The sequence below is a fragment of the Ursus americanus genome, chromosome 3 (assembly GCF_024610735.1).
Source record: "Ursus americanus isolate L20-20 chromosome 3, mUrsAme1.1.p, whole genome shotgun sequence".
Lineage (NCBI taxonomy): Eukaryota > Metazoa > Chordata > Mammalia > Carnivora > Ursidae > Ursus > Ursus americanus.
Window position 1 is genome coordinate 12,152,556 of NC_142129.1, and position 21,089 is coordinate 12,173,644.

The 21,089-nt window shown below is 42.5% G+C and overlaps 1 protein-coding gene across 1 annotated transcript; it reads right to left on the minus strand.

Moving 5' to 3' along the window:
* Window positions 1-997: 997 nt before the first annotated feature.
* Window positions 998-19,990, minus strand: LOC148110335 (uncharacterized). Its single transcript, XM_087860619.1, has 5 exons — window positions 19,154-19,990; window positions 6,588-6,735; window positions 6,164-6,474; window positions 1,332-1,419; window positions 998-1,209 (listed from the first exon to the last, which is right to left on the minus strand). The coding sequence occupies exons 1-5, from the start codon at window positions 19,697-19,699 to the stop codon at window positions 998-1,000; spliced, it is 1,305 nt and encodes a 434-aa protein (XP_087716745.1). The 5' UTR covers window positions 19,700-19,990.
* Between the last annotated feature and the right edge of the window lie 1,099 nt (window positions 19,991-21,089).

The following is a 21,089-nucleotide window of genomic DNA, read 5'->3' on the forward strand; positions in this document are numbered from 1 at the left end:
ACATAGACACGTGCTCTTTGATGAAAATTATCTCATTCTGTAAATGCTGTTCTATAACCTTCTAAAAACTGTATTAACTTAATACAATTTTCATCATCATCATCTTTCCCTATCAATGAATTTTTCGTTTTATCTACTACCTGGTTTTTATTCAAAGTTTAGCAGCTGTTTGAAAGACATCCTTTAACATGGGTTCGAACTCAGGACTGGGCATCGCTTTTGATGATTATCTAATTATCTTTTCAAAGAATACAGATGTTTTGTTATGGTTTTTATGACTCTGAGAGTAGCCACTGCTTTGTAGATTATTTCACCTTCCTGGTATTTCTGGTCTGGTTTAACTAGCTCATTTATTATGAGATAACCTCTCGTTTTCTTCTCTGATTTTCTTATCAACCTTTATTTTAAGTAGTACACTTCTTTTTCCGTGATCTATTTTTGCTTACTTTCCTCTTCCTTCCTCCCACCCCTATTCCAGGGAAGTCATGTTAACAGCTTAGTGTGTATCTGTCCATAGGTTTCTCCTTCCTCCTTCAGTTGTTCGATGAGGTTGTTTTCTCCACGTTAAAATACTGATATGGAATATATACACAATAATTTGATAACACACCAATAAAATGAGCCCTTGAGCCAATAACCCCACTCAGGAAATAACATATGGCCAGAGTCTTTGAAATCTCTTGGGTTTTTCTCTAGATCTCATGACCCCACCCCACCCCTCCTATTCTATTCTAATCTATTCTAATTACTCTCTTACTAGACTATTAGTTTCTTGGATCTGTTTCTATTCAATTTCATATCCTTTGCCTTGGGAAAGGTGGCAGGACACAGTTCGATTTCAAGAAAAGATACAGATAAATATAAAAGGACTAAAAGAGTGGAAACACAAGTAGCAAAACGTGTCTCCTAGATCCGTTACACTTCCAGAACAGAGATACACGCCCGTCTGGTTGGTGTGCGCCAATTTCACAGTGAGAGGAAACAGCCCCTTCTCCTTTCAGGAAACACTGTAGCCTTCAGTCAAGTCTCCTCTCTGAACATCTTTTTCAACGGTTGAGTAGTGAATCAGTCTCAGACCTCGTCCTGGGTCCTGCCAGTACCGGTACATGGCATCGTATCCCAAGTTCTGCTTACACTCCAGAGTCATGGCCCGTCCAGCCCTGGCGAGCAGGAATGCTGGCATCTGGTAGCTTTCAGCATGCAGGGGTCCTGGGGGGAGGGGGGTAAGGACACAAAGGCTGGAGATAACGTCCCTTCGCCCGATGCTATTGTAAGATGTTATCAGAGTGGGGACAGGAATTTACTGACTGGGTGTCGGGTGTCGGACTCACCTGTTCCCAGGAGACAAAGGACCACACAGCGGAGGGCCCAACTGCCCGTGGTAGGGACAGAGTCTTTGTGAAGGTCTAGACACAGACTCTGAAAGAGGCCAAGGGAAAGGAATAGGATGTAGGGCTCCCCCTGTCTCAGTGTGCACACGCTGTCACTGCTATAAGTGACTGACTGTCACAGCTCATTTTGCAGACGGGGATTCTAAGGCTCAGAGAGGTCAAGTCACCTGCGTCTTTCTTCTGCCTACACGACTCTTTATATCCCTTCTAAATGGACACGTTCCCCCATGGTGAGAAGACCAGATTCCTGATTTCCTGGCCAGGGTCACACTCAATACGCCGTGTGTGGGCACTTGCTGTGATCAGAGCGAGGAAAAGAATTGCCTACAATTTTCAGAGTCTATTGCTTGCCCATCAACTGCTCTGTTCTCACCAATACTGTTTCAAATGCAGGAACCTGTTCACATGTTCTATTGTTATAAAATAGCGTCCATTCTCTCCGTCCTCTGTATTTATTATAATGGATACAGTAGAGACGGAGCACAGGCTCCTCCAGTGATTTCGGCAACACCAAAGGGTCCTAAGCCCACCCTCCCCTCGTGGCAGTGGATTAGAGCCTGGGCTTGAGTCCTGGTGCTGCCATCTAGCAGCTACATAAACGTGGGCAAGTCTCTTAACTTCCCTTGACTTTATTTTCTCACCAGTAAAATGGGTATAATGAGTATCTACTTCAAAAGTTGCTGTGAACTTTATATAAATAAGGACTTTAGTACCATTCTTCATATAGAATAAGTACCGAATTTGTGTTTGCTGTGATTATTTTCTGGGCCTGGTATTCTAATTCATGGAATTTATGGAGTTAACACTATGTCAAAGAAAATCAGGCATTTCCAGAATTGTGCTAACTAGCTAACATGTCATTCTCCCATATCGAGTTGAAATTTATCCAATGAGTGCAAATTCATTGCATAACATAGTTTCTTCTTGAGAGTTTTAGATAAATAAAAATAACGAATCATAGATTAGTTATTTCAAGAATGCTGTTATTTTGGTAGATAAATGTTTGCTTTATTTTTATGTTCTGAGGTCATCTGTAATAAAGATACTTTCATGATGAAACTTTTGGTTGGAATGTGGTGGCTTAGAAACTGTTGCTGCCCCCACCTGGGAGAAAGATGCGTGGTGGGAGGGGGGGAAGGGAGAGAGGGGGAAAGGCAATGATACAATGATTTGGAATTAGGACCATCAGAAAGTGCAAGAGTGTGGGTAGAACTCAGACCAAGAATGCTTGCTGGCAGGTTGCTTTCAATGAGCCGGTCTAGGCTTCATGTTCTCAGTCACATCTGCAAAGCTGAGGATTGCATTCCTCACACAAAGGCTCTTAACCTTACTGGTACGTGGACCCCTTCGGCAATCTAGTGAACCCTGAGAACCCCTTCTCGGAATAATGTTTTAAACCCATGAAATGGAATATGTTGTATTACAAAGGCAGCCAATTATTTTGAAATGCAGTTATTAAAATATTTTAAACGAAATTTAGGATATATTACTATGAGACATCTTTAAAATTCATTAAATAAAACGTATCCTGGTGATTTTGTACACTACCATGATTTCAAAGCGGCAACAACAGTATAGATATCTATTCTATGTCATGAGATATAAAAATACCTATGACTTTCATATGAACTGTAATATATGCAAATATCTGTGATTTCTATTATTGCCTTTGTCACAGGTCCTGCTAACACTGCTGTGGTTTATTCACTGTATCTCTCATGAACTAAGTGCTATATTTTAGTTAGAGATTATATTATATTGTTAGAGATTATATATATATTAGTATTACATAATAATATTATATATTAGAGATTATATTATATTAAAGATCGATTTTTCCCATTCCAATTCACGGATTCCCTGAATTCTATCCATGCACCCCTTGGAGGTCCATGGGTCGCAAGTTAGAACGACTGCTTTAGAAGAGAATATGCTTCATGCTGGATGGAGTCCATGGAAGGAAGCAGGAGGAAGTTCATCTATCCCCAGAAATAGTTGGCCCACATGTGCAATCTCAGATTTGTCCAAACTGTTCTGATTTTAAAAAAAGAAAAAAATGTAAACCCCTTCTTTAGACTGATTTGCAGACCTGAATTTGACCATAACAGGGACTTACTATGATTGTATTTTAGTCCTGGGAATGTGATACAATTTCTATAATCTATCTTTCTATGTGCCAACCTCAACATCAGTTACCTTCATCCTCCTCCTCTTCATCTTCATTCTCATGATGTATATGTGATTCTGTTATGTCTTCCTCTTTTTTTTTTTTTAATAGGCTCCACACCCAGCATGTAGCCCAATGTGGGGCTTGAACTCACGACCCTGAGATCAAGACCTGAGCTGAGATCATGAGTCTGACGCTTAACCAACCGAGCCACCTGGGCACCCCAGTGTATATGTGATTCTTGAGGGGCATTACCGGAATGGAAAATGACAGGGACACAGCATGATAGAGATATACTTTCTTGCATGAAAGAGTGACGCTTTATGCTCAGGAATCCTGCAACCAGAAATAATATCTCCAAAACAGAATTGCAAAAAGTTCTACACAGTATATGCTTTAAAATAACCTCTTACAGTAGCAAGGGTTATGAATTCTGAGACGCTTCAGATCCCAATGAATGGTAAGATATATACTCTTCTTGTCGACAGAATTTAGACGGTTCTAGTGGATTAGAGATTCTCTTTGCATGCATTGTTAAGCAGTGTCCTGTTTCAGAGGTAGCTCAAAGGAGTAAACAATGAAAAAGTTTACATTGTTAAACGTCTTTTCCCATATTGCAAAAGATTCCATAGTCTGCTCCCATCCCGTGCCTCTAATAAGGTACTTCTCCATCTGGGATGCTTTATATATTTTCAAAACAAGCACAGAAAGGATAAACCAAGAAAATAATAAAAACGTTTACCTAGAAGGGGAAAGAGGAAATAGGGTAAAGAGAAGAAAGGAAACAAGAGCAAATGTGGCATTTTTGCCTAAATATTATATAATTATATTATTTATTTTAATTATATTAAATATTATTGTTATATATTATATATTAAATAAACTTATTTAATTGTAACTAAATACTATTTAGTTATTTTAAGTATCTTAAAAGCAAGCAGTCTAAACAATCCATTCAAAAGGAAGAGATTGCTGATCTGGATACTGAAAGCTAAGAACACTGAAGTGATTGTGTAGAAAAATAAGGACAAAGGTGACCCCGTGTTGCAGGGGCGAGGACCTGAGGAAATGAACCGGGGAGGAGCGAGAAGAGAGCTCCCCGCTGGACCAGTACACTGCAATGCCCCATCTCCACTTCAATCACCCGCTGCAGGGAAAACACTCCCCTTCACTATTCTTGACTCTTGGCTTATTCGCATCAGCAAAAAGTACCTCGTCTTCACGTGCACGCTGCAGAAGTTTCACAACTTTTACCAATATGTTTGCATTCGTATATTTTAGCTGAGAGCAGAGCAGTACTGACCCTTAGCGGGTTCACGCAGGAAGTGAGGTCGGCATTGTGAGCTCACATACACTTGCTGGTGAGCACTGTCTTCTGGACAAGGTATTTTTATGTAATGTACTGACCGCGAGACGTCAGTTGAGAAATGTAAAGACTGATCCGAATTGGGCTAATGTGAAATCTTGGCAGAAGATACGTTAATAACTCAAGTTCTTTTGACTATATTTTTTAAAGATTTTATTTATTTATTTGAGAGAGAGGGAGAGGGAGAGAGAGAGAGAGAGCAGGAGCAGGGGGCAGGCAGAGGTAGAGGGAGAAGCAGACTGCCTGCTGAGCAGGGCGCCAGATACGGGACTGGGATCATGACCCGAGTCAAAGGCAGATGCTTAACGGACTGAGCCACCCAGGCGCCCTAAAGTTCTTATGAATATTAAAAGGCACATTCATAATACCTTTCTTAAAGTAAATAGAAATTCAACAAAATATGTGCAAGATATGTATGATAAAAAAAACCCACATAACAATGCTGAGAGAAATTAACACAGGCCTCAATAAACGAGCATGGGGGAACTTTCTGGGGAGGAGAAAATGTCCTACATCTTGACTGTCATGCTGGTCACATGAGTGTAAAAATTGGACAGAACGTAAATACTTAAATACAGAAATAAATACTTAAAACATAAATACTTAAATACAGAAATAAATACTTAAAACAGATGCATTTTATGGCTTGTGTGTTATGTCCCAATACAGTTGCTTTTAAAAGTTGCATGACTGTAGTATTCTGGAGGGAGGGGGTTTCTGAGTTTCCCACCAAGTTTCTAGGGCAGGGACAGCTATGAGAAGCAGTCACAAAACCCTAGCAATTCTCTGGGTCTGGTTCTAGGAAATGTGCTGCCCCAGATGGTCGGGGTCTGCGTGAAAGACAGGTGACCTGCCCATTATCCTCATTCCCAAAGGCACAACGTTGCCAGGAAAAAGCACAGAATTACATATGCTCATAAAGATTGTTAAAAATCCATCAGATTCATGGGGGGGGGGGAAGGTATCCTGGGTGGATCTTTCCTTCTTTCCTTTGCTAGATACCTTGCAAAATGGGAAACCTCAGCCCCTTCTACACCTTCCTTCCCCTTTCTTGGGTTTTTTTCCCCCATCAGCTGTTTTAAACATCCCTGTCTGCTCACCTGGAGCTGCTCTCTACAAATTTTTCCTTCTGGTTTATGCTCCTCCACACTGCGTTTCTGTTAGTTCCTGCCTCCCTAACACACCACGTTATTTCCTGAGCTTTGTCCATGATGCGTTTGTGTTCTAAGAAAAGCTAACATTCAGCACTGTGGTTTCGCTGCTGGCACACATGTACAGGGCTGAGTCGCCTGGCTCAGCGGACTTGATTTCCAGGGTGCAGGGTGAGTCCTTGGGGCATTTAGCTGAAAATTGATTATCAAACGTTTCTATTTTATCAATAATATCATCGTTCTGTAAGTAAGCCAAAAACTTGAACTCTTCTTCCAGCTTTCGGTGATACCAATAAACAGAATTATGTCCTTTTATAGGGACACAATCCATCTTTGGTTTCTGTCCTTTCCCTTTGACCAGGTGTCGAGGACTCTGGGTGACCTTAGTGTCCAGGGAGCCTGTGCAAGGAAGAGACAGCAACTGGAGAAAAAGCCCAGGAGGCAGCCTGATATCGCAGTCACAGGAAACCGTCCTGGAACCAGCAACCAGCAAGTTCGCAGCAAGAGCTTACCTGCTCCCCAGAAAAAAAGGACCACACAGCAGAGAAGTCTGAAGAACATGTTGGCTCGGAGGGGAAAAAGAGGTGGCAAGTGGCCTTTTCTGTCAGGCTCCCCTGTCCCCATCAGCAGCCTCCTCGTGACGTGATCACTGGCTCTTGCCTTTGTAGGCACCGTGTGTGTGAGACGAAAACATGTCAGAGAATGGGGAGGGCAGGGAGAGCGGGTGAAACCACCAGCGGGAGTTTCAACCCGCTCTTGTTTCCTTTTTCCCAGAGGCTGCTCTTTTGCTATTTTTTATAAATATTATAAATATTGTTCATTTCTTGGCTTTTTAACTTGTCAGTTTGGCTTCTCCCCTTCTCCTTGCACCTCGGGCCATGAATCATATAGCGTGGTGTTTATCACTCATAGTTTTGCTGCACTTATGAAATCACAGAGCAGTTACTTTACGTTAAAAATGTTGAGCTACGCAAAACATAATAACAAATGCACAACGCATCTAGGGAACCAGAGCCTGGCGCCTGTCGTCTGAGCGATCAGCTGAGGAGATGGGTTATGGACGGAGAATTTAAGCCTCCATGTTATTCTTCCAGATGTCATTGTCCAGGTATCCATTGCCCTGAAGTTTATATTTTTATTCTCCGGCTTTTCATTATATTGGTAGTACTTACGAAGAATCTATAAATCATAGATTATTTAATGTTGTATGTCTTTGAATTTATCTAAAGGGAATCGTGGTGTTCACAATTTTCTCTGTGACATGTTCTTTTTTCATGCACCATTACGTCTGTGTTATTAATTCATGTTGATGCATATGATTTTAGATCATTCATTTTCACTACTATGTAGCATTCCATTCTACTTATTCTCTAAAACTTATTATCCATTCTTGAATTGGTGTTTTTTCCTTAGGTTTTTATGCTACTGCAAACAGTACTGCCTTCTTGTACGTTTCCCTGCATGGTCAGGCACAGGTGCAAGATTTCCTCTGCTCCCGGGAGTGTGAAGGCTGAGCCTGAAGGTCTCCATCGCATCAACAGTTCACGAGCGTTTTCAAGGGCTCCACCTTAAGACCTGAAGAATAGTTAGTATCCTTTGAATTTTGTCAGGTTAAAATAGATCTCACCGCAGTTTGGGTTTGCATTGTTCTGATAGCCGAGGACGGTGAATGTAATTTTCATATTTAGAGTCCTCTAGTGTTTTCTGTAAATAGCCCTTTGCCCATATTTCTCTTTGCTTACTATTATTTGTAACAGTTCTTTGTGTATTCTGGAAACGAAACCTTTGTCAGTTACGTGTGTCGTTAATATCTCTCCGATCTGTGGCTGGTGTTTTCATCTCTTTGTGATTTCTTTTTGTTGTTGAATTTCTTAATTTAGTGGAGTTCATCATTCTCTTATTTTTGGTATGCATTTTTAATTTTTTTTATAAAAGAGGCTCCCATAGCATAAGTTCATAAAGATATACTCCCATGTTATTTACCAAAACAATGAACATTCAGAATTTTTCATTAAAGTGATTAATCCATGTAGGATTTATTTTTGCTTAAGCCGCGAGGAAAGGTTTCAATTCACCTCTCCTTCCATGGATAACCACTTACAGCAGAGTAACCTACTGCATATTCCGTCATTCCCTTATACACCCACAACGATGGCTGTCACACATTAGGTGCCTTACATGCACGGGACTATTTTTAATCTGAGTATTATTTTCCATTTGTCTATTTATTTATGCCTTTTCTATTATCCTAAATTATAAAATAATTGCATGATTGGTAGGGCAATCTTTTGTGATTTTAATTAGTGCTGCTTTGAACACACAGATGATATTGTAGAAAGAGGAATACTCTTACTCTTGCGTTTACTTATTCATTTTCATGGCATGTATCTCCACTTATTCCAGATTTTTACATCATCTTTTAAAATTTTAATAATTTTTTGTGTTAAGGTGTTGCTATTAATAGATTTGTTCTTAACTGTTTTATATCTTATGTTACTATTTATAAGTGGTCTCTCTCTAAAAAATATAGCTTTTAACTGTTGCTAGTATGTTGAAAAACTGATTTTTTAGATTTATTTTGAATTCAGAAAACTTAAAACTTATTAGATTTTATTATTAATAATACAATGATTCTTTAGATTCCTTTGGGTCTCTCTGCTTTCTTTCTTTCTTTCTTTCTTTCTTTCTTTCTTTCTTTCTTTCTTTCTTTCTTCTTTCTTTCTTTCTTTCAAAGAGAGAGAGAGAGTGGGGTAGGGAGGGAGAGAGAGAATCTTAAACAGGCTCCACACCCAGTGTGGACTCTGATGCAGGACTCGATCTCATGACCCTGAGATCAGGACCTGAGCCAAAATCAAGAGTCAGACACTTAACTGACTGAGTCACCCAGCTGTCCCTGGATCTTCTATTAAACTCGTCATCTGTCGATAACCACATTTTCCTCTTCCTTTCTCTTTCTTACCCAATTTTTCTTGTTCCATTGGCTGGAGATTCAGCACAACATTGAACAGAAATGATGATGGCGTTTATTTGTTTATTTACCAGTTATGTATGCACCGGACAACTATGGGAACTGGATATGTGGTGAATACTGTTGGATCCCACCATTTCAAGGACCTGTCAGCATCCCAAGATATCTGCAAGTCATTGTTCCAACCGGCAGCTACATATCTCACCTGAGGAGCCCCAAGTATGTAACCATTTCTCAGAACAAGGAAGATCTATGCTTGCTTTTCATGCGCTAGAGGTGTGTTCTAGAAAGACCCACATCACCTCCTAGTGGTCAAAGGGGCAAATTCACCAGACGCCCTCTGATACTGCCATCACCCGCCCTGCGGTGAACGGGGCTGCCAGTCCCACATTGCGAAGGAGCAGCCGGGCACCTCAAGTGTCAGACCAGACAGGGAAACAAGCAGCTGGTATACGCCTCCACATCACATAGAATGGTTACTAGTATTCGTTACACATTTGCTCAGTTATTAACCTATATTGTTTGATGGTTTATCAGTATAATTTGCTTTCTCAACCTTTCCTAGGTAAGTGCGCTCCTTAAATTTCTCTCCTAGATTCTCTCCTCTTCTCTTGCTATATTCCACCATCAAGGGATCATATGCTCTTTCATTCTTCCAGTTATGCGAAGTGTCCTGACTTTCATCTCTCTCCAGTCTCACCTTGTACTCACCCCCTTTTTCCCTCTTTGCTCACGCCACCTTACTAACTACACCTTTCATTAAACACACCAATTTCTTTCCTGCCTGAGTAATGTTGCATGGATCTCCCAGCCATGCCGGTCGGTTCATTATCCCCAGTCCCACGTAATTAACTCCAGCTCACCTTCAGGATGTCATCTTAAACATGACTTCCTCTAGGAACCTGCTCTGGGACTCTATTAGGTCTCCCTGTGTCACAGGCGGAGGCAGCTGGGTCCGCACAATCCCCTGCCCCTGCCTGATGGATACAAGGGCAGAGACCCCCAGTCACAACAAATATTTTTCCCCATGACTTTGAAACTTCGGCGAAGACCTAGAGACAGAAGGTAGTGATCGCTGAGGATTTTTATGCCTGTCTTTTAGAAAGAACGTATATGAGCTCCTGTTGCTTAGGAACACGGGGCTAGGGTTTCTGTTCTCATTAAACTGGTCAATTGTCTCTCTTAGCAGCCCTCTGAGCTCCTCCGGCATCCAGGCAACCAATTCCCTTTAATCTTGTAAGTTAGTGTTTTAGAGGCCTTTTTCTCCTGTATCAGATTTACTTCCCTTTTATTTATTTTTGAACAGCTTTATTGAGGTAAAATTGATGCGCGAAAACCTGCACATATTTGACGCATAGAGTTGAATGAGTTTGGAGACAGGCGCACAGCCATGAAACCATCACCTCAGTCAAACTAATAGACGTATCTGTCACTTCCAGTAGCTTCCTTGTTTTGGTTTGCTTTGGTTTTGTGGCCAGAACACTTGACATGAAACCTATCCTCTTAACAACCTCTGAAGTGCGCAGAACAGTGTTGTTAACTGTGGGTACTATGTTGTTCTACTCTGTTGTGTAGCAAATCCCAAGCCAGTCTTCGTCTTGCGTAACTGAACTGTGTATCAGTCCAAGTCCCCTCTCCCTTCTTCTCAGAGACCTTGGCAATCACCGTTCTACTTTCTGCTTCTATGACCTGGATTCCTTTGGCTACTTCATAGAAGTGGGATCATGTTTTATTCATGTCTCTGTGACTGGCTTATTCCACCTGGCGCGTGCTCTAGCTTCATCCATGTTGTTGCAAATGGCAAGATTTCCTTCTTTCTTAAGGCTCAATAATGGTCTATTATATGTATGCACCGCGTTTTCTTTGTCCACTTATCTACTGATGGACATTTGAGTTGCTTCCATATTTTGGCTGTTGTGAATAATGCTGCAATGAACCTGGGAGTGCAGATATCTCTTCAAGATCCTGATTTCAGGGGCTCCTGGGTGGTGCAGTCGTTGGGCGTCTGCCTTTGGCTCAGGGTGTGATCCCAGCGTTCTGGGATCGAGCCCCGCATCAGGCTCTTCCGCTGGGAGCCTGCTTCTTCCTCTCCCACTCCCCCTGCTTGTATTCCCTCGCTCGCTGGCTGTCTCTCTCTCTGTCAAATAAATAAATAAAATCTTAAAAAAAAAAAAAGATCCTGATTTCAATTCTTTTAGATATATACCCAGAAGTGGGATTGCTGGGTGGTAGTTCTATTTTTTTAAATTTTTTGTGGAACTTCCATGTTGTTTTCCATAACAGCTACATGGCCAATTATTGTACAAGGGTTCCCATTTCTTCGCATCCTCCCCAACACGTATCTTTTCTTTCTTTAATAACAGTCTTGTGAAGTGATAGCTCGTTTTGGTTCTGATTTGCATTTCCCTGACGATGAGGGGTCTCAAGCACATTTCCATATAACTGTTGTCCATTTACATGTCTTCTTTCCATGAAATGTTTATTCAAGTCCTTTGGCAGTTTCTAAATCAGGTTATTTTTATTTGCTATTGAGTTGTAGGAGTTTCTTACATATTTTTAGATATTAACGTCTTACCAGATTTGTGGTTTGCAAATATTTTCTCCAATTCCATACAAAGCTATAATGATGAAAGATTATGGTACTGGCATAAAGACAGACACATAGACCAGTGGAACAGAATAGAGATTCCAGAAATAAACCCACTTGTACATGGTCACCTGATCTTCCAGAAGGGTGCCACAATGGAAAACGCTAGTCTCGTCAATAAATGGTGTTGGAAAAACTGGATATCCACGTGCAAATGAGTGAAAATGGACCCCTATCTTGTATCATGCATAAAAATCAATTCAAAATTAATCAAAGACTAAAACTTAAGACCCAAAACTATAAAACTTTAAGAAGAAAACATAGGAGAAAACCTTGTTGATTATGGTCTTGGTAATGATTTTTTTTTTTTTAATCAGCCTAAAAGCACTGATAACAAAAACAAAAATAGACAAGTGGGACTATGTCAGGATAAAATGTTTGCTTTCGTTTTAAACAGTGAATTGGAAGTTTTATGCCACTAAGAAACTTAAAACTGCCTAAGAGATTTTCCACTGGCCTTTCAATTTCTACCCAAGACATAGCAATGTTCACTTGTTGCTTCTCCTGGTTTCAGCCCTCTGCTTGTCAGAGGGAATATTTCAAATATCTGAGCCCTCTCTCCCCCCTCTCCCTTTGGGGATAGTGAACCCAGAGGGTTTACTCACAACCGAGTACCTGCTTCAAAGGTGAATGTTACTTTGTTGTTTTCATGAACATTTCTGGAGTGAGGAAAAATGACAAAGATAACATCTAATCATAATTTCATTAGTTATTTGAAGTGGTTTTATTTTATGACTCTATTCTTTCATGGGACTACAAGTAGTTCCCTCAAAAAATAATTTCGATTGAGATCTTTCAAAGGATCTTATAAAACATTTTTTTGCCCTATATCTTGTTAAAAAGAGAAAGTAATGCCTCTGGTTAAAAGGACACATGAATCTTGATGTAAGGTACTTAGGAATAATATTTAATGTTCCCCCCCTTATACCTTTCCTTAAAAGGAGAATAACCATTAAATACATAATATCGGGGGGCTTCAAATTCTCAAGGGAGTATTTGATCGAGTCACCTGAACTAAATTAGCCAGAGTCTATTTTTGTTAGAAAAAACAAAAGAATCTTAACTGATTCTGAAAAACAGTACCAGAGAGCAGATTAAAGATAAAAGGCACTCCGACATTTAGAGAGTATTTTAAACTGACTATTGGTCAGTCCGAAGCAGTCAGATGGCTTTCCATATTCCAGAATGGGAAAACAGCGGCAGGGGTAGGCAGTTGTGATGGAGCCAAGCCAACGCTCACGGACGCCTGAATTAGGGTTGAGACTGCTGTAAACTAGTCCTGGAAATTACTTTTGCGCTCACCGAGTTCCAGTTCCAGCTGACTCACAGCCTTTGCCGATCTCTGCTGTGTGAGATAAGAAATGACATGCAGAATGGGTGCATCCAAGGATGCGGGAGACTTAAAGGGCCTGACTTCCTAGAAACCTGTGGAATTCTCCCCCTGACGTGTGTGCATGTGTATGTGCTGGGCAGTCAGGAAAAAGCCTTATAATCCTTAGCCCAGGGATATTGCCATGTCAGCTGGCCACTTTATAGGGCCCAGCTCCGTTCCCATCTTGCTAGTTCTCAAACACCTGTGTTCCTCCTGCTTACTCTGTCCTCGGGTGTTTGCGCTCTCTCTTTCTCTCTCTCTCTCTCTCTCTCTCTTTCTCTCTCTCTCTCTCTCTCTCACACACACACACACACACACACACACACACACACACACACACACACAGATGTCTCGGTCTGTGGTTTTTCTCTCCCCACACCTCCCTCTGCAGGGCTCGGGGGGTTGGGGGAGGTGGGGCCAAGGGGGCTGTTGCCAGGGTTCTTGTCGGGGTCTCGGATCTCCGCCCAGCGCTGTGCTAAGCACCGCAGAAGTAGAGGCTGCTGTCCGCAGGACTCGCACTCGTCACCGTCAGACTGGAAAATCTGTTGTTTGGATGGTTAACGGGAAACTTGGCGGCGGGGAAGTCCCGTTCATGTGCGGCGCTGGAGCCCACGTTCGAAGTTGCCATCAGCGTGAGGCCCTGTGCAGGGAGCTGGCGATACCAAAACACGGTTGTGGCTTGAAAGTCCACCGCGCGGCACTCGATCTTCACCGAGGCGCCGCTCTTGCAGATGACTGTGCTTGGATCTTGGATAACCAGAGCACCCAGCCCAGAGCCTGCCAAAACAGAGGTCAAGGAGGTGACGGAGGCCAAAGGACCCGTCGGACGCGACCACGGGGGGACAACTCACAGCCACGCTCCTTTGCCTTTCGCCCAGCTCCCAGAGATTCCTGCTGCTCGGTGACATCTCCCTGCTAGACGGCCTACAACCATAATCCCTCACCTCCCCTGGCTGGTGACGTCTCACCCTACCCTTCAGAACTCAGAGAACGTGGACGTCCCTTCTCATTGTGGTCAGCGTAAAAAAATCCGCAATCTCTGCTACCACTCACGCATGCCAGCAACAAGCACACTTGCCCCAACTCTGCAGCTAATACGGTTCATACCAGGCCCCAGGAGCAGCAGAACCATCAGCATCTTCAGGCGTTGGCCTCATACCACACCTCGCTCAAGATAGGCATGATCACGCTCTTCCTTCTCCCTTTCTCCACCCCTAGGAGGGTGGACCACGGCTTATGTGATCCTGAAGGTGCTCCAGTCTGCCCCCTGGTGGTGACGTTTTTGCCAGCGGTGCAGGATCCATTGCTCGCTCTTTTCTTTTTTTTCTTTTCTTTTTTCTTTTCTTTTTTAAGATTTTATTTATTTATTTTGACAGAGAAAGCGAGAGAGGGAACACAAGCAAGGGGAGTGTGAGAGGGAGAAGCAGGCTTCCCGCTGAGCAGGAAGCCAGATGCGGGGCTGGATTCCAGGACCCTGGGATCATGACCTGAGCCAAAGGCAGAGGCTTAACGGCTGAGCCACCCAGGCGCCCCCATTGCTCTTTCTATCACAGAGCCACGCAGACACGGCTGAAAGGGGCGTCAGACGTTCTAATTCTACTCCTACCTTTACAGAACATGCACTAACACCCAGATCATTGAAAAGACTTCAACAAGTTTCTTAGCTTTATTTAAGAGAAAGGCTCTCTGTTTGTGTACTAAATGGAATTATAGTCAGTTCTTTATTTCTGTAACGTATCCTCAAAGTACCCGAGACAACTCATGACTGTTCATCACTAGAACTATGGGTGAGCATAAGAAATCCTAGGCTCCAAGTTCAATGTTTCTTCATACTGATAAAGACATTTTCTCATCTTCTAAATGAAGTATTTATTTCACCACTATCTCTCGCCAGTCTCCCTGATATTGATGGACTTAATACTAAACATTGCTATTTATCGTAGTCTGTATGACTCTGTAAATCACGGTGGAGGCTAGGAAGACAATTTATTTGCAGCTCTTTCACCACGATACAGGTCATAGGCTAAGTATGGGCCAGTGGTAATAGGTTCTAGGAGATTTAGGGAATTATTTCTGCTTTGAACATGCTGGAATATTCATTTAAACGGCTCATGCTCAGAAATGTATAGCAATTTCAAAGAGGCTGAAGATTTTTCTCCAAAGCATTATACTTTCATTTTTATAACAACCTCCAGTTGTGCTTCATTCATATTTAGTTCTTTATATCTGGAGTGAGTAACTAAGCGAGGTGGGATTAGGACCAGATCCATCAAATTATGTTTGTACTATAACGACATAGATTTTTATCATTGCAAATGTAATCTTGTGTATTAAATATTACCATATGCACAGTACGGATATGTGGATTCAACGGCATCTGATAGGCTTCTGTGGCTGTATTTTTTTCATGGTGGGGGAAGACCACATTATGATGAGGTTACTTCCCACCATAACTGTACTTTTTCCCTGCAAAGAGTAGGTGAATGTGCCTGCGATATATTACTTCTCCATAACATTATGACGTAAATGGAATGAAGTGTCTGGCAGCCCCTGGATCAGAAGAAAATCTTTCTACTCTTTTTGAGGACCACCAGCCATCGGGTATATATATATATATATATCCCTTTGGTGTTTCATATTCATTGTCAACTTAACTAAGGAAGAAATACATTTTCTAGAACTTTCTTTGTAGTTTAGCTCTCGATTAGAATTGACCTCAAGAAAAATATTTGCAAATGAAGCAGGTGTTGTTCTGATCTGAAGCCATCATTAGTCTAAGTGGTGAGAAATGAGGTCAGTAGTATCAATTTATTATATTATGGTTGCTGCTCCTCAGAGATGGCACCCAGGTAAACCACCATACTTCCCAGGCTTCACATTCCTCTAAGGATCAGGGCTGACTTGAACGTGATGGAAGGGGCACTGTATGATTTTCATCCATAGCCTTGTGGACTCCACCTGGGTCTCTTGAATGCTCACTCTTGGGGAAGCCAGCCAGTATGTAATAACTTGAACTACCCTGAGGCCACCCTGCTGTGAGGAAACCACCTAACCACATTGAGGAGCTATGTGGAGAAAGACATGTGGGGCTGGTCTACAGCTGTCCTGGTCATCCCAGGTGAGGTATCAGATATGGGTATAAAGAAGTCACCTTGGATGTCCAGCCCAGCTGAGCCTTCAGATATCTCCAGCCTCGGTGACTATCTGTCTGTCACTACATGAGAGACCCCAAGCGGGAACTGCCTACCAGAGCCCATCCAACCCGCGGAACCATGAGGGAGAATACATTTTTATTTTTAGTCATTCTATTTTGGGATGGTGGTGGTGGTAGTTGTTTTTCTAAGCTTTTAAAGGGAGATAGAAAATACATATAATAGACCACACAAATCTTAAGTGTACATCTTCGCGAATTTTCACAAATGAATGCTCTCAGTAGGTAACCACCACCCAGATCAAGATAGAGGACATTTTCAGAACCCCATCAACCTCTCTCATGCTTCCCTCCAAATAAATTAAAAACGCCTCCCCATGCAGTCACTACTCTAACTTCATACAGTATGTACCCGTGTGTCTGGCTTCTCTGTTCAATATCATGTCTGTGAGATTCACCCATGATTTTGCAAACAATATTTGATTTTTTTTGCTATATTTTGTTCTATGATACAAATGTAACGCTATTTGTCTATCGCATTGTTGATGGACATTTGGGCGTTTTCCAGTTTGAGGTCATCATGAATAAAGTTGTTGTGAGATGATTTGTCTCACATACTTTTTTTGTTTCCTCAGAATCCTGGAATATTCCCTGAGTTTGTATACAATCAGCAAATTGGTTTTCTGGCTTGTCTAATTTACTGCTGATGGCTTCCAGTGTAATTTTGAATTCAGAAATTATTTTTACTGTAGCCAAGAAATATTATAGCTCTTGGATTATATTGTTCTGTAAATTGCTCTTCCTCAAGAGATACAATGGCTCCTCAAAGCTTGCTGAGGAAAGATTTGGTGCTATTTTGACTTTTTGGACTTTCATTTCATACAATTACTCTTTATAACTTGGTCATGGGGATGGAGGTTATTATGATATTTCACAGCTAAAAAGTTCTTTCTAGTATCAGGGCCACTCTGAAAAAGCAAATGATTCAATGGCGTTAGAATGGATTGTTTAAAAAAATCGTGTGAAGTCCCTAGTCTTTGTTTTATAAATTCATCAACCGACAGGAGGAAATGTATATCCCTTCAAGTTATGTCCAAGATAGTAAAGAAAAATGAAATTGTCTGTCTCCTACTGTGCTCCCCTTAATTTCCCCTCTCTCTCTGAACAGATAGCCTCACCCCCTCCCATCACCTCTGGAATATGGCTTGTACCCAGGGAGCAGAGAACTCTAGGGGATGTGTCTCCCACTGGTCCATGACTGTGTTGGCTGGCTCAGGAAATGATTGATCTGCAGGTATCAATGAATATGGTCTGGACAAAGTAAAGCATCTTAGATCCATCGCATTCCTGATGGATTCTTTACTATTGTCAGAGGACATCAGTTGCGATGAGGGCTAGTGCTCAGCATACCACATTTCAGGGTTGTAAATCTTATTCGTAGATTAGTGTCTCTTTCCCATTTCTGCTTCTCAGTACTTTGGTCTCTGTGTGTGTCAAGCTTCCCCAGAATACATGGGAGAAGAAATCCAAAGCTAACAATTCAGAAAGGAACCCAAATAAAATACACGAAGCCCAGACTTATATGTGATGGTCAGGGACTCCCCATATTTTCCCAGAAATTGCTTGTCCTGGGAAACCCAGGGCCATACAGGAGAATGGGCTGAGGTTCTTAAATGCTTCCAAGAATATTTAAAACTATATTTAATCCAGCATTTTTAGTTGTATGCAGTGGGAGGGATAGTCTGAACTCTATAGACTGTCATTCATTTCTGCAAGCAGAATTATGTGATCAAATAAATATTTTTTTTAAAGATTTTATTTATTTATTTGACAGAGAGAGAGGCAGCGAGAGAGGGAACACAAGCAGGGGGAGTGGGAGAGGGAGAGGCAGGCTTCCTGCTGAGCAGGGAGCCCATGCAGGGCTTGATCCCAGAACGCTGGGATCATGACCTGAGCCGAAGGCAGACACTTAACGACTGAGTCACCCAGGCGCCCCTCAAATAAATATTTTTAAACAAATGAAGTCCCAAGAATTAACACCACTTGCCTTAATTTGATAGATAGGTGTCAGACCACAAAGGGAGAAAGCATAAAGAATGAGCATTTGTAAAATAATACTGATCCCCTGTCTGCTGATTAATCATGCAAATGTTTCTCTTAAGCCCAACTCTCCCTCCTAAGCACCAAACAAGCCTACTGGCTATTTCTTTTTTTTTTTTTCCTTTCAGTTTTTATTTATTTATTTTTAGTAATCTCTACACCCAGCACGGGGCTTGAAATCATGACCCCAAGATCAAGAGTCCCACACTCTTCTGACTGAGCCAGCCAGGCGCTCCCTTACTGGGTATTTCAATGCAGGTGTCCAAGGAAGGTGCTAGAACCAGACACTCAATTGCGTTCAATACTTTCGCTCCACTCATTCTTCCAAATCGATTCCTGTTGCCGTATTCCCGGGGTGGAGGGGACCGTGTTCATTCCTGGTTTTATCTCATCACTCCCTCCTGCCAGCTCCTTAAGGCTGTATCACTGTGGCTGCTTGTCCACCGGGTGAAATCTGATTCATCATCTGAGTTTCGTCTCATGGTTTTGCCTTCCTTTGCAGCCCTTCCTGATGCCAACAGACAAAACCAGCCATGTTGTTTCCTAGGGCCACTAACATCCCTGATTAAAGCGCACATTAGAGGAAGCTTGATCACTGTCTCTGTGTTCTACACATTTTCCTTCCTGCTTGGCTTTTATTATTCTGAAGGAAGGGACCAGTTTCTGTTCATTTTGGTTTTCCAGTATTTGGTAAGGAGAGCTAGAATGTAAAATTAATATTTTCTTTTGCCTATTCTTTCCTCCTCCTCCTCCTTCACCCCTTCCTTCTCCTCCTCCTCCTTCTCCTTTCTCTCTCTCTGTCTCTCTCTGATGTAGATAGATGTAATTCTTTGAACCAACGTAGTGGATCGCCGAGGTGTTGTGCCATTCCGCAAAGCACGTTGATGGCAGCAGCTGATTTTGGGGGTCTGGTTGAGGGGAAGGAAAGCAGGCAGATCCGGGCACTGAATACAGCAAAGCCCTGCCACCTGGTGGGGAAGCAGGGCTCGAGACACATTTCTGCACAGAGGGGACGTGTCTGTACTTCACTGTGTCTCTACTACTGGCACAGAGATACAGGGCTGTCTGGTTCTTTCGAATCTGTGTCACAGTGAGAGAGAATGTCGTCTTCTTCCGAGAGGCACTGTAGCCATCAGGTATGTCTCCTTTCTGAATTTCATTTTCTACCGGCGAGTAGTAGATCAGTCCCAGCCCTTGCCCTGGGTCCTGTCGGTACCAGTACATATAGTCATGGTTAAAATCCTGTTCACATTCCAGAGTCGCCTCTTGTCCTTCCTCTCTGAACAAGTATTTCGGGGTCTGAGTGATTCCACCATCCGCTGTGCCTATGGAAGAAAGAGAGGCTCTAGAAACACAGCCCGGGAAGGTGCTTACTGCGTATGTCATGGGGGGCAAGGCTTAGATCCGGAGCTCTGCACCCTCGGGACAGGAATTTTCTCCCCAACCCCAGGACTCACCTGCTCCGAGGAGACAAAGAGCCACACAGCAGATCACCTGATTACCCATAATGGGAAGGGGGGCTCCTTGCAGCTCTAAGCACCTCCTGGAAGACAAACAAGGAAAGAAACTTAGCTCTGCGAATCCCCTGGCTTAATATGCAGAACTTGTCCAAAGGCTGGAACAGATAGTTGGAAAGGATCCCAGAGATATTCCAGACGGGCTCCCTAACTTTGCAGATGAGAAGACCGACAGGGGAGCTGAAGCACGTGCACCGCCTTGGGCCTCCCTCCCCAAACCGCCTCCCCCTGGGCTGAGTGGGTGGGCAGTTTCGGGCCAAAGTCTCTCTCCGATTGGCCCCTGCTTCTACCTTCTCAGTTACTGTTTGGTTCCATTACTCTGTGACCGCGTGTAGCCACAGGTCATACGAGAACCTAGAAATCATTTTTAATCCCATCGCTGGGGCACATAGCGCCCGCTCTCATCCATCCTGCATGCATGCCAAGCTCTGACTTTCACTGGACCCCTTCTCCCTGGCTGGCTTGACTTCTCTCTGTTATTTTCATTCACTTTCATGTCCCCCTGCCTTTCTTCAATTCTCTTACTAATTTTCCATTTGATTTTATTCTAACTTGGGTATCTTTTCACTTATTCTCCATTTTTTGGATAATTTTGTCTTTTTCTTTCATTTCTTCTCTGAGTTTAATCGACTTTTTCTTTCATTTGTCTCTTAACTTCTGGTTACAGGTGAGTTATTCTATCTCTAGCTACTTGCTTGTATGTATTTAATTCCATTTGGAGCACAGACTTATATTTTCTTTGGACACATGATCATTTTGGGGGGACAGTCCGTTGAAAGGTGTGTCTGTGGGATTTGCTCTATTCTATGGATTTTACTTTCCTCTTGCTCGTTTTCATGATGTTGGGGTGTTTCATACACTACCCAGCTTAATGGCATCCTCTCCCACTGTTGTGGCAAAGCCCAGGTTGGTTTGGTTGGTTGGGTAGCATGGTCGGTTGGCGTTCATGGTGGGGGTGGGGCAGACCCCCTCAGTTTGTGACTCTCTTTTGTTTTGCAGGAAAACTCCAACTTCTCTTAGAAATGTTTTCTTCTTTTTTCCCTTCATTACCAGATTGCAAAAGGACCCTTTTCCCCTTCTTTTGGCCTTTCTTCCCTCCCCCAGAAGTGATACTTTTAGAAGACTACACTTTATTTTTTTTTTTTAAGATTTTATTTATTTATTTGACAGAGATAGAGACAGCCAGCGAGAGAGGGAACACAGCAGGGGGAGTGGGAGACGAAGAAGCAGGCTCCCAACAGAGGAGCCTGATGTGGGGC

Coding starts and splice junctions, on each gene's coding strand:
- LOC148110335 (XM_087860619.1), bottom strand. CDS start 19,699: ATGACATACGCAGTAAGCACCTTCCCGGGCTGTGTTTCTAGAGCCTCT. Junction 6,475..6,587: donor CCTTTTTTTCTGGGGAGCAG/GTAAGCTCTTGC, acceptor TTCCTTGCACAG/GCTCCCTGGACACTAAGGTC. Junction 1,420..6,163: donor GCGAAACCACAGTGCTGAAT/GTTAGCTTTTCT, acceptor GGCCTCTTTCAG/AGTCTGTGTCTAGACCTTCA.